Source organism: Electrophorus electricus, chromosome 8, assembly GCF_013358815.1.
Source record: "Electrophorus electricus isolate fEleEle1 chromosome 8, fEleEle1.pri, whole genome shotgun sequence".
NCBI lineage: Eukaryota > Metazoa > Chordata > Actinopteri > Gymnotiformes > Gymnotidae > Electrophorus > Electrophorus electricus.
Window position 1 is genome coordinate 264,110 of NC_049542.1, and position 16,332 is coordinate 280,441.

At 44.7% G+C, this 16,332-nt stretch overlaps 2 protein-coding genes across 5 annotated transcripts; one reads left to right on the top strand and one right to left on the bottom strand.

Annotated features, from left to right (window-relative positions):
• Positions 1-1,503: 1,503 nt before the first annotated feature.
• slc35a1 (solute carrier family 35 member A1) lies at positions 1,504-6,851 on the top strand. 2 transcript variants are annotated; one of them, XM_035529037.1, is made up of 9 exons: positions 1,504-1,623; positions 1,744-2,052; positions 2,213-2,390; positions 2,764-2,923; positions 3,267-3,419; positions 4,196-4,262; positions 4,384-4,560; positions 4,748-4,882; positions 5,051-6,851. In XM_035529037.1, exons 2-9 carry the CDS (start codon positions 2,040-2,042, stop codon positions 5,182-5,184), a joined length of 1,017 nt encoding a protein of 338 aa, XP_035384930.1. In that variant the 5' UTR covers positions 1,504-1,623; positions 1,744-2,039; the 3' UTR covers positions 5,185-6,851. The 2 variants fall into 2 exon arrangements, with proteins under 2 accessions (XP_035384930.1, XP_026874803.2); XM_027019002.2 differs by lacking the exon at positions 1,744-2,052.
• On the bottom strand, positions 6,843-15,532 carry rars2 (arginyl-tRNA synthetase 2, mitochondrial). Of its 3 annotated transcripts, XM_027018999.2 has the most exons (20): positions 15,388-15,532; positions 15,179-15,252; positions 14,892-14,994; positions 14,664-14,747; positions 12,995-13,092; positions 12,773-12,828; positions 12,592-12,675; positions 12,226-12,302; positions 11,966-12,124; positions 11,366-11,472; positions 11,180-11,275; positions 11,010-11,070; positions 10,722-10,798; positions 10,243-10,367; positions 9,781-9,848; positions 8,328-8,437; positions 8,050-8,145; positions 7,740-7,814; positions 7,258-7,321; positions 6,843-7,042 (listed from the first exon to the last, which is right to left on the bottom strand). In XM_027018999.2, exons 1-20 carry the CDS (start codon positions 15,421-15,423, stop codon positions 6,956-6,958), a joined length of 1,737 nt encoding a protein of 578 aa, XP_026874800.2. In that variant the 5' UTR covers positions 15,424-15,532; the 3' UTR covers positions 6,843-6,955. The 3 variants fall into 3 exon arrangements, with proteins under 3 accessions (XP_026874800.2, XP_035384897.1, XP_026874801.2); XM_035529004.1 differs by lacking the exons at positions 14,664-14,747; positions 14,892-14,994; positions 15,179-15,252; positions 15,388-15,532 and adding an exon at positions 13,956-13,979; XM_027019000.2 differs by lacking the exons at positions 14,664-14,747; positions 14,892-14,994; positions 15,179-15,252; positions 15,388-15,532 and having other exon boundaries at positions 12,957-13,038.
• Between the last annotated feature and the right edge of the window lie 800 nt (positions 15,533-16,332).

Consider the following 16,332-nt stretch of genomic DNA (forward strand, 5'->3'; position numbering starts at 1 on the left):
CTGTGAAGTCGCTCTAGATGAGAGCGTCTGCTAAATGCTGTAAACGTGGAAAGGTAATGTAATGTAAAATTTTCTATTTTGATAACACAGAGGAAAAAAGATATGATCCTCTTTAATAATAATATGCAATTTCTTGTTATTTTTCAACTGATAGCTTGTCATGGTTCTTAAAGGAGATTTAGAGACGAATAGTGAAGAGTTTGATAACACAGACACTTTGAAACCGTGCAGCCCTGGAGATAAAGACATGGAAGAGTCATTATTGTTCCCAGTGTAATGACACTGGGAACCACACCAGTGAGGTCTGCACAGGGAGAGTTTTATATGGCCAGGAACACTGAAAATTCATACTGGGGAAAAGCCGCATCAAAGCTCCAACTGTGGAAAAAGTTTTAAATCCGCAGAAGAACTGAAAATTCACATGCACACAGTGGGCTGAAGTCATACTTCCGCTCCAAGCTTCTGCTGCAGCAGACATCTGACGAAGCACATGTGGACACGTACAGGAGAGAAACCTTGTTCCTGCTCTGACTGGGGGTGGGGTTTTTATCAAGCTGATCACCTTAAAGACCGCCAAAAGTCTCAGATATAATTATATCTGCTTTTATTTTTCCTTGAATGTATTTGAGTATGTAAATGTATTTGAGTGCGTAAATGTTTGAGTGAGTAAATGTTTGAGTATGTAAATGTGTTTGAGCGTGTAAACCTTTGCAACCCACCTGCTGAAACACACTCTGCAGACACACGGCAGGCACGTTTAGTGAGGACACAACAGGCTCTGTCTTCATTAACTAGTGTGACAAACTGTTCCGTTCTGTTTCACAAATGAAATCTACATTAAACTGAGAGATCTGAACTCAAAGCTGACTTGTGACTTAATACATTATTGTATACTTTATTGTGTGAATTGTGTATCTCACTTGAATTACAGAATATAAGGATTTCTGATATTTTCTTAGTGTGTATTGTTCAATATCATGCCTGAAACAGGCAAGATCAGCTGGGACTGTTTAAAAAATGACCACAAAAAGTCTAAACAACTCCTGTTTGCTATGAGAATGATAAATAAATGATAACACATTTTTAATAGTAGAGGTTAAATGTGAATTTAAGGAAGACTGGAGGAGGTTTGTGTTTATTTTTAACTAATTGGTAGGTGGTATCAGAATCTAGAAAGTCGCGCTGGAATGGGGACTAGTGGTACAATAGTGCTCAAAATAAATTCTTAAGGTTGTGTTAGTCGTTAAGGCCTTTCAATAACTCGCGCAAATCTCGCTAGCATTTATTAGACATAAAGCATGCTCATTACATTTTGAAATGAACAAAGCCGATGTTTGAACAATATGCACTGATCAAATTAAGGGTACTAAGACGGTCTAGTCAGGAGTAGTGAACCAGGTATGAATATCTTAGGTGGCGAGGTGCAGACTTTTATTTTGAAAGTGTCCTGTTGCCGCGTGCCGTCTACCGTGACTTCACTGCATCATCTTCTCATCATTTTTAAAATGGCTATCGTAGCCAGCTAACAAACTGATCATGTTGACAGTTGCTTTATTAAAATTACATAGCTAATTACCAAACTAAAAACCACAATTTACATAAAATATTCAGCAATGGCTAATGGTAAGTAAAATGATTAGAAATTCTCGTTAACGCTATGATGTTACAAGAAGGCTCGTAATGAGTTAACATTATCTGAACGTTACGTTGTGTTCGTGTAATCTCGGTGGTAACTAACATCAGTATTTAACCATCTTAAACATCAGTAGTTATTTAACCATCCTAAACATGAGTAGTTATTTAGCCATCTTAAACATGAGTAGTTATTTAATCAGTTTAAACATTAACCCAGTAGTTATTTAACCAGCTTAAAAATTAGTAGTTATGTTTATATATATATAATCAAATCGACGATTATCCTTAACTAACACATAACTAACTAACTAATCCTTAACTAACACACAACTAACTAACTAATCCTTAACTAACACCTAACTAACTAACTAACTAACTGGCAATCGGAGATCGTCTGCGCTGCTATGAATGGGAAACGTAAGTAACTGGATAGCTAAGTAATCTAGCCAGCTATATGTGACACGTTTGTTTTGAATGAACCGTTGGTCGTTCGTGTATTACACGTAACCCGAAACGTTGGCCGCTCCGGCGCGAGACGTTTTAACCTGGTTAACGGACGGCGCGTGTTCTCGCGCAGAGCCCGCGAGCGTGGTGTTCAAGGTGTACTGCCTGACGGTGATGACGCTGGTGGCGGCGACCTACACCGTGACCCTGCGGTACACCAGGACGGTGTCGTCGGACATGTACTTCTCCACGACCGCGGTGTGCATGGCTGAAGTCATAAAACTGGCCCTCAGTTTGGGAATGCTGGCCAGGTGAGGGGGACACACCCACACACACACCGGTCTCCACCTGTCATCGGTAGGTGGGTGTAGAACTGATTAATGGTCGTCTCATTGGCTGACAGGTACATGCCCAGCAGGCATGTGTTGACACAGTGCCACACTGGCGAGTAACAACACGAAGTAAACACACGTCACAGTTCCCTGCGGGAACATGCTGTGCTCACAATACTGTAATTACTCTTTGTTTGAAATCCGTGGACGTAGAGACCCGCTCGTCTACAGCGTCCATTTTAAATTTTACCCCTCGTTGCCTGACCTTTATCCTTGGTGTTGCCTGTTTTGGCGAGAAACTGTTTCTCTTTCTGCCTGATTAATTAAGCGTCTTCTTCATGCCCGTACCCAGAGAGTCGGGAGGTTTCAGCCGCTGGAAGAGTGCACTAGTAGACCACGTGGTCAGGAGTCCCAGAGAACTGCTGAAGTTGAGCGTGCCGTCCATAGTGTACGCCATCCAGAACAACATGGCCTTCATCGCCCTGAGCAACCTGGATGCAGCGGTGTATCAGGTACCAGCCACAGAAATGCCTTACTGCACCACTGAACTGATCCTATAAAGTTGTAGTACTACCGTGACACTGTACTGGTCCTGTAATGTTGTAGTGTTACCGTGACACTGTCCTGGTCCTGTAACAGTATATATCCTGCAACGCTGTAGTGTTACTGTTAAGCTGTGCTAGCCCTGTTATGTTGTCACGTTACCATGACCACTGTGTTCCATTAATGCTGTTAAACTGTGCCATTCCTGTAACGCTGTAGCTTTACCGTGACAGTGTAGTGTTCCTGTAACAGTACTGGTGCTGTCATCCTGTGCTGGGCCTGTAACATGTGCTGTTACTGTAACGCTGCTAGGTGACGTACCAGCTGAAGATTCCGTGCACGGCCCTGTGCACAGTGCTCATGTTGCATCGCTCTCTCAGCCAGCTGCAGTGGTTCTCTGTCTTCATGCTGTGTGTCGGCGTCACGCTTGTGCAGTGGAAGCCTGCAGAACTCACTAAAGTTCAGGTGAGACTGCACCTGATCACCTATCACCTGTAAAGTTCAGGACGCTACTGCTTTTGAGATTCATCGGAGGCTTCAGATATTTTGTGTTTTATGATTAAGAGACATAGATTAAACCCAGTTATAGTGTTATAGTTATAGGATTAGGCGGCCTAGATTAAACCCAGTTATAGAGTTATAGTTTTAGGATTAGACCTAGATTAAACCCAGCTATAGTGTAGGTTTCTGCTGCTCACTTGTTCTCTGTGAATATAATGTTTGTTATTTCAGTTTCATGGATATTATTAGAAGTACAATAATAGTAATAACTGTGATGTATTAGTATTGTGGATATGAAGGGCTGAAATGTCGCAGAACAGTCAATGTATTTACAGTTCTGAAGGATGTTGATTCAGACGCTTCTGTGAATGTTTGAGAGCAAACCGAAGAATCTCACGTTTCTCTTGGCAAGTTCCACAAACAACACTAAGTTAACAATCCAACCTCTTCCTGATAACAGGAATATACCTTTACACACAGGGAAATGAAATCTTATGGAATGTGATGTATAAACAAAGAATGAGCATTAGTTATAGAGACTGAGAGGCCATTCTGAAATATGTTCATAAGTCAGAGATGGCACTGTTTCTGTAGGACTCTTCACAGTATATATGATCCAGTGTGAGAACAAGACAAATTAAAGTGTTTAAGAGGAGTATGACACTGGGTGTGAGGATGCTCACTGTAGCTTCAAATGCTGGGTGTGAGAATGCTCGCTGTAGCTTTAAATGTCTTCTCAGGTGGTGCAGAGCCCATTTATAGGGTTTTTTGCTGTTGCCATAGCCGTCCTCTGTTCCGGGTTTGCAGGTTGGAATATTTTTATGAAAAGCTTTTATCATTTTGTAACCATTGTAGTTTGGGTTTTACTGAAATCTTCTAAACAGTGGGGTTCAAACCTGCGTAACGTGCTGCATTACCTGTGGGACAGGTGTATACTTTGAGAAGGTGCTGAAGAGCTCAGACACATCGCTGTGGGTGCGAAACATTCAGATGTACCTGTCTGGCATCCTGGTGACAGGGATCGGCGTCTACCTGACAGATGGGCCACATGTGATGGCTCAGGGCTTCTTCTATGGATACACCCCCTGGGTGTGCCTCGTGGTCTGTGAGTACTTGTACCTCTTACAACCTGTGTCTGTGTGTGGAGGACAGTGTCCCATTAGGTAGTCTTGAATTTTAAAAATATAGATTTTGTATTTAAAATGTGTTTTATGGAGATCCAACCTTGTGTCCATTTCCAGACAGCAGGCACTGATGAAGGTATGAGGATGTTGGCTTGTGTTTTGTTGTAGTTCTGGCGAGCGTGGGAGGCCTGTACACCTCAGTGGTGGTGAAATACACTGATAACATTATGAAGAGCTTCTCAGCCGCTGCAGCCATCGTGCTGTCTACCGTTGCCTCAGTCCTGCTGTTTGGTCTCCAGATCAGTGAGTGAATCAGCCATGTTTACACCAGTTACATCACACGACCCCTCCCCACTATGCTACTTTGACTGTTATTGTGCGACTCTTACTATATGCTTGTATGACTGTTACTGTATGACTGTTACTGTATGATTGTGTGACTGTTACTATATGACTGTCATTCTCTTGCAGCTGTGACTTTTGGCACTGGAGCCCTGCTCGTCTGCATCTCCATTTACCTGTACGGTTTGCCCAAGCAGGACACCAGCGTGCTGGCAAGACCTGATGCCAGTAAGCCCACCCGGGAGAAGATAATCCCCATGTGACGGACCGTCTGAGAGAGGAGCAGGGCCGTGGTTGGGGAGAGGGGAGAGGGGAGCCCCTCCCGTGCATGCTCTGCTGTTTCCTCTTTACCAACAGAATGCAAGACTTTGGCTTTCTTACTGAACTTCCTGAAAGGCCCTATTGGAGCCTGTCTGTGCGCTGACGTGAGTGTGTGCCCGAAACAGCCAGAACCGGGAAAACCGCTCATGCGAGAAGTCAGCTGTCTTCTCCCTAGTGCAGTGACTTTTTTTAAATTTATTTTTTGTTTAATTTGTCGATAAGGAAAAGAAGAGTCGTTATGTCTAATTCAGAACAGGATCATGTTGTCCCTAGCTGGAGAGTTAACAGCTGTGTTTTCACATTCACCATCTTCCAAGCAACCCGCCCTCATCAGTGCCAAACTCAGAACTGTAGAAGATCGTGACCCTACTGGGCTGAACCAGTGTGTATTTACTTGGGTAAACGTATTTATGGAAGAAGGAATCTTTACTGGAACAGTATCATGTATGCATTCTACCACAAACTATACGGTTTACTCATTAATATTTACATTTTTTATTATGTTTTTTGTAATGGGATGCTTTTAGTGATGGAACACCAATCAATCAAATCACTCAGCGGCTATAAGATGCCAGTCAGAGGGTGAGGTGAAACTAAATGCTCCAGCTGGTCACATGCACAGGTTTCAACATATCACAGGTGTGCTGTAGTTACACAAGGTGACTGTCAGTACGCAACTGTTTATAACAGTGCCGTGTGTGTGTGGCACCACATGACTTGTTATACCAGTGACGCGTGTTTCAGCCCATGACTGGTATTAAAGGTGGTGTATGTCGGCAGGTGTTCATGGTTATAACGTGACTGTGGCAGCTTGTGACTGATTATAACAGTGACTGGGTGTGTGCGAGTGTGCAACTAGTTATAACTGACTGTGTGAGCGTGTGACTGGTTATAACTGAGTGTGTGAGAGCGTGCGACTGGTTATAACAGTGACTGAGTGTGCAACTGGTTATAACTGAGCATGCGACTGGTTATAACTGACTGAGCATGCGACTGGTTATAACTGTGACTAGTTATAACAGTAACTGAGCACAAGAGCACGCAACTGGTTATAACAGTGGCTGTGTGTGTGTGAGTGAGAGCGTGCGACTGGTTATAATTGAAGTGAGGAGTGTTGGACATGGAGGAGGACAGACCAGCTTCACATACTTGTCTGAATGAAACCTTGGTTACAGTTGTAGGACTTCAAATATTCTACAGATGAACTCGTGCAATTTTATATGATGCAATAAAGATCATATAAAATATGTTTATATGCACCTTTAAACATGACTCATCTGAAAGCTTTGTATTACAATTAAACAAAAAACCAAAACAGAATCATGTCTAACATAACCTTTTAGTTTTAGTTCTGCATTACTGGTTGAGCTATAGAACACCTAACATAAGTCATTGTAGACTTATATGTGTGTTTGTAAAAAAAAAAATAAAAAAAAAATCCTGACTAATATATTATTGGTAACTGACATCAGCAGAATACAGACTTTTACTGATGTACGAGTAAGTGATCATGATGTCAACATATTGCTGGTATAAGACAGACCTGAATGAGCCCAGTTACACTGTTAAATATCTGGAACACAATTAAAGGCACGTGTAGTATTATTAAGTACTGATTTATTGACTGGTTTACTCATATCTTGTGTACAGGGGCTGTGCTTGAACATGTATAACCTCACGTGACCTCCATGTTGATTTATTCTGTGGACAATTTCACATTTTCTGCACTGGCGTGATGCCCAGAAGCCTCATCCCACTGGCCAACACTGAGCATGTGCAGGAGAAAAGGTGGAGCCTGGCCTGTCAGTCAGAGGAAAAAATGGGTACTTAGAGACGAGACTGAAAACACATTCTCTAGTACTGAAAACGCCACATCCATATTTTATATGGACTTCAACATCATCGCAGACTAAGAAAACTAAGAAACCCAAAGAGCTGAAGTGTGCTGACGTGTGTGTCAGCTCTGGTGTGTAATCCAGCATGTCTGAGAGGACGAGCGCTCCTGTCTGCTTTACCTGAGCCACACTCAGTGCGCTTCCCTTCACGGACAGATCCCTGTGGGCTGAAGACACCAAGTGGCTGCAGGACAGAGAAAGACACACTCAGACTCCTCACACTGCAATGGACACACACACACACACACACACACACACACACACTCCGACCCCTCACACTGCAGAAACACAACTAGGAATGAAGCTGGTTAAATCTTCCCATCATCGCCACCAATTCGCTACACTCATTTATGCGGGCTGCGTTTCTGTAGATACGTCGCCTGCCTGTATACCTCTGAGCACTTTAGCCCCACCTAAACCTGACGGAGCTGCTCCACCATCAGGGACTGAACCCAGGGTCAGGTTTTGCACCCCTCGCTGTGACTGATGGAGGGCCAACAATAGAAACGCACCATCCACATTCTGTACATGTCAAACAGGATGGTGGCTGACGGACAGGTGGGGGTCATGTGTTTCCAGTGGGTGATGTGATTGGTTCATACCACAGAGTGATGAGGAAGTTGACCAGGTATCGTGGCTGCAGCTCGAGTGCAGACTGAAGGAGCACCTCGTCATACCTGGGGATGCACGCACGAGTTAGGCCTCCGAGAGCCGCTGGTAATATTCATGCTAGTGAGCCAATAAGTCATGAAAGTGCTGCTAATAAACTGAGGATCAAAGACGACAACGCTAACTGTACCCTTGCATTCATAGTCAGTCACCAGTAAAGTCAACACACTGTTACACTATCTTAACACATGTAATTCTGGCCTGTGGCCACAGGGGGTACCTCTGAGCAAGTAAGATACGTACCTCAACAGGTGCTGCAGTGTTGAAAGGCTTCTGATGTCCTGAAGATGACAGGGGTCGAAGTGTGTGTGACTCACGCTGGCCTGCGTCCTCAACAAGCTGCACTCAAGCAAAACACTCAAACATCAACAGCTGCACAACACAGCCTTTCGCCCTGGCCATCAGGGTGATGGTACGTTAGTCAAAGAGAAGTTCTGTTTCATACTCAAGGCTGTGTGTGATGGCTCAGCCTAGCAGGCTGTGTGTGTGAGGATGAACAGACAGTAGAAAGTGTGGCTGACCTGCAGAGGCGGGCATGAGTGTACTGCAGGAAGACTCCAGTGTCCCCCTGAGCCTGGAGCACCTGGTCCCAGTTAAACTTATAATCAGAGATGAGTGGTCCCTTAAAGTCCTGTACAAACACACAGACACACAGACACAGGTCCCTTAAGGTCCTGTACAAACACACACACACAGGTCCCTTAAAGTCCTGTACAAACACACACACACAGGTCCCTTAAAGTCCTGTACAAACACACAGACACAGGTCCCTTCACGTCCGGTACAATCACAGATGAATGCTAGGCTATCAAACCATACAGAATATAAAGCATTTTCAAACTGTGTGTTCAGTGATGCCCAAAACTGACATGGTACACTGCCTGGCTGTGTGTAATCAGTCAGAGGCTGATAGGGTCAGTATGGAGTCTTCAAACACACTGTCGTCTTTATCCAAATATACACCTATGAATTTGCTTAAGTAACCATATAAACGAGATTTCATAGCACTGAAATCTGGACCTTGCCCTTCTGAATGTGCTAACCTATAAACTCATTACTAAATTCAAAGTCTTTTATACACACCGCATGTCAGACATCACACACTGAAACGCTCAGTGAGACTTGAGGTACATTTACCGCAGAAAATCAAACATTAGAAGTAAGAAAATTCAGTGCTATGTGTAGAGTGCAAGATACAAGTAGAAAAGTTAAAAATATAGCAATATAAAGTGTTCAGATGTGCATCTATGTGTTTACTGTGAGTCTTACAGCACGAGAATGCAATATACACACATGTGCAGCCGAGTCAACAAAGGGTCAAAGGTTGACACAGGGTCAAAGGCTGATGATGAGGGCATGGACATTAGTATCACTAACCTATAAGAGTCATGAAATAGGTGATAGGAACTGTACTGGTGATACAAGGAGTGTTCAGTAATCTGATGAGTCAGGATTGTAGAGTGTTCAGTAATCTGATGAGTCAGGATTGTAGTGTGTTCAGTAATCTTATGAGTCAAGATTATAGAGTGTTCAGTAATCTGATGGCCTGGAGATAGAAACTGTTCTTTAGCCTGGTTGTCCGTGCATTCATTCAGACCAAAGGTTTTGAAGGTTTCTAAAGAACAAACTTGAAAGGAAAAAAGGGTTGGAATTGGTAACCATAGAGACATCATCTGTATCTGGGGTCTTCTGTGTTTAAGCAGGACAAGTGTTTGCAAAGATCGCGTTCATCATCGGCCAGCAAACACAAACACATGACCTAGTACAACGTTTACATTTAGCTGTAAGGTCTGCATGTTAACACAGACCTTATTCACACAGACATGATGTTTTAGGCTGTTCTCACAGACATATGTTCAGTTTGTTCATCCGTTCAGAGTCTGAGATCCTGCAGACATAAAACGCTGGCAGACAAAACCAGACAGAAGAACCTGATGGCACGAATGTGAAGAGAATGTGTCAAAGTGGGTGTACCTGTACAATCAGAGCACTGATACCTATCTGCTCTGCTGTGAGGGCAGGGTCAGACAGCTCCTTAGAGGCTGCAGACAGAGAGAGAGAGAGCGAGAGAGAGAGAGAGAGAGAGAGAGAGAGAGAGAGAGAGAGCGAGAGAGAGAGAGAGAGAGAGAGAGAGAGAGAGAGAGAGAGAGAGCGAGAGAGAGAGAGAGAGAGAGAGAGAGAGCGAGAGAGAGAGAGAGAGAGAGAGAGAGAGCGCACAGAATGTGCTATGTTCAGAAAATCACTACAGTGGAGGGTTAGGTTTAGGGTTATGGGTTTTACAAAATTAAACAAAAACTTACTTTTCTTACTATGAGGTGTGTGCGTGTATATCTGTACTCTAGGACTGGGTGTGTATTTGTGTGTGTGTGTGTGTGTGTGCGTGTGCGCGCGTGCGTGTGCGTCTGTACTCCTGGACTGGGGTGTGTGTGTTCGTACTCCTGGTCTGGTGCATGTTCTGTAGCATCCTGTTGCGAGCTTCGTCCAGCACGTCTTCCAGGAATACCACGTCCCCGCTGCGTGTGCTCATACCCTGCACTAGCCCGAAGGGGACATGGACACACCTAAAACACACAAACACACACTCACACATTAACACACCACAGTTGTCAGCTATTTCCTGCTCTCTGGGGCAGTTGTGTGTGATGTCAGTCAGGGTGGAGTAAGCTGGTTTGAGATGTACTGACAGGCGAGGGGTACCTGTGTTCTGACGGGTGTACTGACGTTTGGTCTGAGTTTACTGGGTGTGTGCACTAGTGTCTGCAAACACCATTTAGACCAATTATACCACCTGACAGGAGCTGGCAGGGGAGGAAATGAGTGTGTTTGATAGACCATCCCTCTGCAAAGCTCACCACAGTCACTGCAGGGTTAAGCAGTGGACGTGGTTAAGGAGTGTAGGAGGGGTTCACACCCACCTCTCAGCCCAGCTATGTCCCAACATGCGCAGGATCAGAAACAGCTGCCAGAAATGACCAGACTGACTCTTATCTGTCTGATAAAGGAGGAACACCTTACTGAACTCATCGCTCACACAAACACACATACACACACACTTTGTCCATCTACTGGACTCAATCTGGGTATCTTTCTATTAAAGAGTGTGTGTAGTGCATCTTTCTATTAAAGAGTGTGTGTAGTGCATCTTTCTATTAAAGAGTGTGTAGTGTATCTTTCTATTAGAGAGAGTATGTAGTGCATCTTACCACATAAATCATCTCATCAAAGCTGAACATTTCTTTTCGATCCACAGCTGCAGCAATATCCCTTAAAATTGTAAATAAACAAATAAACAAATTTCCTGCCAGTCGTGGCAGTACACTGTGTGTGTGTGTGTGTGTGTGTGTGTGTGTGTGTGTGTGTGTGTGTGTAACACCTGGTGATATAGAGTGAGGTCCCATCACTGCGCAGTACAGTACAGTAAGATGACATGTCACCTGCTTCAGACAGATCCACCACACCTGTGCCTTTCCTGGTAATCAACCAATCAGAATGATTTCTCTATGAACGCTTCCTGTATAGTGACCAATCAAAATGCGTGTGCATGCTGATTGGGGCGTACTCTGTTGTCTTCAGCAGGCCTTGTGTCTGCAGGCTCGTCAGAACATCCTGAATTTTACTCTGATGGAAAGATTCTCCAGAGTAATGATTAAAGTGTATCCCCAAACGCTGAAAGAGAGAGAGAGAGAGAGAGAGAGAGAGAGAGAGAGAGAGAGAGAGAGAGAGAGAGAGAGAGAGAGAGAGAGAGAGAAAGGAACAGAGAAAGAATGTGTAAGCGTGACAGTGTGTAATAGTGAGAGTGTGTAGGAGTGAGTGTGTAAGAGTGATAGTGTATAATAGTGAATGTGTTATAGTGAGAGTGTAAGAGTGTGTAAGAGTGAGAGTGCAATAGTGAGTGTATAATAGTGAATGTGTGTAGGGGTGAGAGTATGTAAGAGTGAGTGTGTAAGAGTGAGAGTGTGTAATAGTGAGTGTGTGTAGGGGTGAGAGAGTATAAGTAAGAGTGTGTAATAGTGAGAGTGTAATGTGAGAGTATGTAGGAGTGAGTGTGTAAGCATGAGTAAGAGTGAGTGCGTGTAATAGTGAGACTAAGAGTGAGTGTGTAATAGTGAGTGTGTGTAAGAGTGCATGTACACTCTGTGTCTACAGGTGGAGTTCTTACCTCATAAACACGCCTGTACTCCTTAACACTAATCTCTCTGAACTGTTGCCATAGCAACAGGGCCTGCTGGTCATGCTGTTCCAGCCGTCGGAAGAACTCTGCTGCAGCCAATCGGACGCTCTCATCCTGCTCAGCCTCCCGGTTCACCTGGACATACACCTGTGTGGCACATGACCACCAACTCCATGATGGTGCCCCCTCCATCGCTCAGTGTGTGTGTGTGTGTGTGTGTGTGTGTGTGTGTGCGCATGCTAACACACCTCAAACAGGTGCTGAAGTGCATTCTCTCTCAGCTTCTCCTGTGAGCCCAGCCTCTGAAAGCCAGCTCCCAGCAAGCCTGAATCCCCCCCCCACACACACACACACAGACACAGACACACACACACACACACACACACACACACACACACACACACACACACACACGACAGTGAGACCCCTGACCCTCACCTGTGTCCTAGTGGGCAGGTACTTTCACAATACTTGAGAAACTTCCATCAGCGTTATTCAGTTTAAGGAGTAATAACACATCTGACTGTGTACTCTCGGGCTCTATGTATTACAATAACAGCATTTATTGAGTGACAGTGCAAGGCTAGTGTTTATCTGACCGGTCGTTCACCTACCGAACTGCATCCCCCAGTCACCCAGATAATTTACCCGGATGACATCATTACCCAAGGCCTCCTTCAGGTTGGCAATGAAGTTTCCTGGTTAAAGCAGACACAGATATGAGAAAAGGGCTCCCTCTACTGGCAACTCAGAGAACACCGACTTTATACCTCTCCCTGGCTACGATGGGCTCACCAATGATGGTAGATCGCAGATGTCCAGCATGGAACTTCTTGGCGATATTTGGTGAGCTGTGAGATAAAAACACACAGAGACCTTCTGCTCTTTGAGAAAGTTTGGAGAATATGAAGGTTTTCCTAAATGTATCATCATTAAATATATGAATGCAACAGCAACGATGCTGACCACCACACCCGACCTGGCATTTAAAGCGTGGTGATCTCCAGGCCATGGTACCTGTACTCCACCAGGACTCTCCCTCTGCGCAGTCGCTGGAGGATCTCACTCTGCATGCCAAAGCCCTGGGGCTCCGCGTGCACAGACGTCAGCAGCTTCTGCAAGACCAGCAGGCAGGAGTCATGCTACATCTCCACCAAAACCTCCAGACTGAGGAGTCACGCAACACCTCCACTAAAACCTCCAGACTGAGGAGTCACAGAACATCTCCACTAAAACCTCCAGACTGAGGAGTCATGCTACACTCCTACCATCGCAGATGGACTCTCCTCTATTACAAACAGTATCACTGGTCTCCATGACAACAGCAATGACTACCCTGATGCCCTCACATCAGTCGTGATGAAGTGCTTTGAAAAGCTAGTCAGAGACTTCATCACATCTTCACTGCCAGCCTCCATGGACCCACTGCAGTTTGCATACCGCCACAACTGCTCCACTGATGATGCAATTGCACATCTGCTCCACACTACACTGACTCACCTGGACGAAGGGAGGGGAAATTATGTTAAAATGCTGTTTGTCAACTACAGTTCAGCATTTAACACTGTCATCCCCTCCCTACTCACTACTAAGTTAGAGGATCTAGGACTGCATACATCCCTGTGCGATTGGATCTCCAACTTCCTAACAGACAGACCACAATCAGTATGGGTGGGCAACTGTGCCTCATCCACCCTCACCCTCAGCACTGGAGCTCCTCAGGGTTGTGTCCTAAGCCCCCTGCTCTACTCACTGTACACCTACGACTGCACAGCCACTTCCAGCAACAACGTCATTGTCAAGTTTGCTGACAATACTGTCGTCATGCGCCTGATCTCGGACAATGATGAGCGGGCCTACCTGGAGGAGATTAAACACCTGGAAAACTGGTGCCAGGAAAATAATCTCCTCCTAAACGTCAGTAAGACAAAAGAGCTGATCGTGGATTGCAGCAAGAAGCAGGAGCGGCACTACCAACCTGTGAGGATCAGTGGAACCACGGTGGAGAGAGTAGATAGTTCCAGGTACCTTGGAGTTCACATCTCGCAGGACCTGTCCTGGTCCTGCCACACCAACTCCCTGGCAAAGAAGGCTCGTCAGCGTCTTTACCATCTCAGACGCCTAAGAGACTTCAGACTGCCCTCCAAGGTACTGCGGAACTTCTACACCAGCACTATCGAGAGCATCCTCACGGGGAACATCACAGTCTGGTTTGGGAACAGCACCAAGCAGGACAGACAAGCACTCCAAAGGGTAGTGCATTCAGCAGAGTGCATCACTCATACGGAACTTCCTGACCTGCAGACCATCTACTACAAGCGGTGCCAGACCAAGGCCAGGAGGATTGTGAAGGACCCCACCCTTCCCAACAATAGGCTCTTCTCTCTGTTGAGGTCAGGGAAGCGCTTTCGCTCCCTGAAGACCAAGACAGAGAGACTGAAGAGGAGCTTCTTCCCACAGGCCATTCGGACCCTGAATCAGGGAAACTGATAAACTGTGGGGACCACCACCACCATGTGACTGTAAATATGTACATTTGTAAACTGGAACTATGTATGTGACAAATAAACCAAACTTGAACTTGAACAAACTTGACAACATAACAGAAATGCCAAAGTTTTCTAAATGTAGTGAGTAGTCTGGCTGTTGTTGGTCTGCAGGAGCAGACAGAAGGAGATCTCTTCACCTCTGCAAGGAGCAGTTTGTTTATCCTGAAGTTTATCACTCCTCGGGTGGGAATAACCTCCTCAACCACTCCGTCCCCTTTCAGCTTTAGCCGTCCAGACACACCATCAACACACACAGAAATAACAGTCAAAACACTGAAGCCCTGTATAATTATTGTGCATTGGAAAAGAGCTCTAGGACTTTTTCTAGGTTTTGTTAGCTAGACTCGGGTAGCTCAGAAGCCCACCTGTCGGGCCAGACACGCTGTCTGAGCCGGCAGGTCCCCATCAGGTGGCAACACGCCGCTCTTCACCAGGGAGCTGACCGTCAAACGGAAATCAGGGGTTGGTCTGTAGGGGCAGAGTTCACATAACAGCTATGGGGCACTTTGTTGTGTTTTAGAGGCACGGGGGCCAAGACAAATACTGAAGGAGAAAACACGATTAGAAAGGAAGGTGTCATTACTGCACCCGTACCAACTTTGTAAAGACACACAGCAGCTCACTGGCCCTGTGGAGGAATCGTATACTTAACTGTCTCTTGGATACGGGGACGGCGCAGACAAGTGGAAGGAAAAAGGCTTCATCCTGTCCAAAAATCCTTGACAGCTGCGCGAGTAAAAGTTGAATGTTAAGTTTAATACATAGTTTAACACCCCGAAACCAGGACTTCCGCTCTATGCACAGACACACTAGACCGGACCAACTAGATCAAGCCGGTTACTGTAACAAAACGGGCTTTACCTGCGCCGCAATACTTCTTCTAAAAAAGCAAGCCATGTGCACTAATAATCCGCGAGATCAAAGAGAGCTGAAAACACGAGGAAAACAGCCCAACAGCGTGACATTGTGAAGATAGCCGCCGCTACACGCGTTCGGCCATAACCTGGTCGTTTCAAAATAAGAGCCTCAAACGCCTTTTCTTCTTCAACAGCTTTCATATTAGACATACACTCATCATATATATATATATATATATATATATATATATATATATATATATATATATATACACACACACACACACACAAACCATTTCACTCTGAGTTATACTGTTTGACTATGTATGTGACAAATAAACCAAACTTCATATAGTTTAGCGATTTAGATACGATAGGAAAAATTATTCATCAGCAAGATTTCACTGAATTGACGTTACATTACGTCTTATCCGCCGAATTCAATAAGTTAATAAATTTTAACGTCGCAAGTTACTAAACAATGTAGGTCGCGTTTCTGGACACAGATTAACCCAATATAATGCATACAAACTGTCTAGAGGGGAATATTTAGTTGCAATCATTTTCTTTTCAAAAGACTCTTAATTTTGCAGGAAGCTTCATGCATGCAGTCTCCACTTTCCCAGTAAGACCTCTTACCACAGTAGCAGGGCCAGATCTTACCAGTCACCCCGGGCAACACCTGTTCCACTAACATGACATTGTGTTGTTAAGCTCATATACACCCCATTCCACCTAAGGAACTTAAGCCTGGCTGCTGAATTTCTATGCTACACATACTGACATTGGAAACCAAGAAATATGAAAGAACATCCCCAGATACTCCAAGTCAGAGTAAACTTCTGAGGAACATGAAACCAAAACTCAACCCTCCTCTGGTTAATCCCCAGATCCATAATTACTAATGTTTATTTATTCAAGATAAAATCTTACAGTAACAAACAGAGCA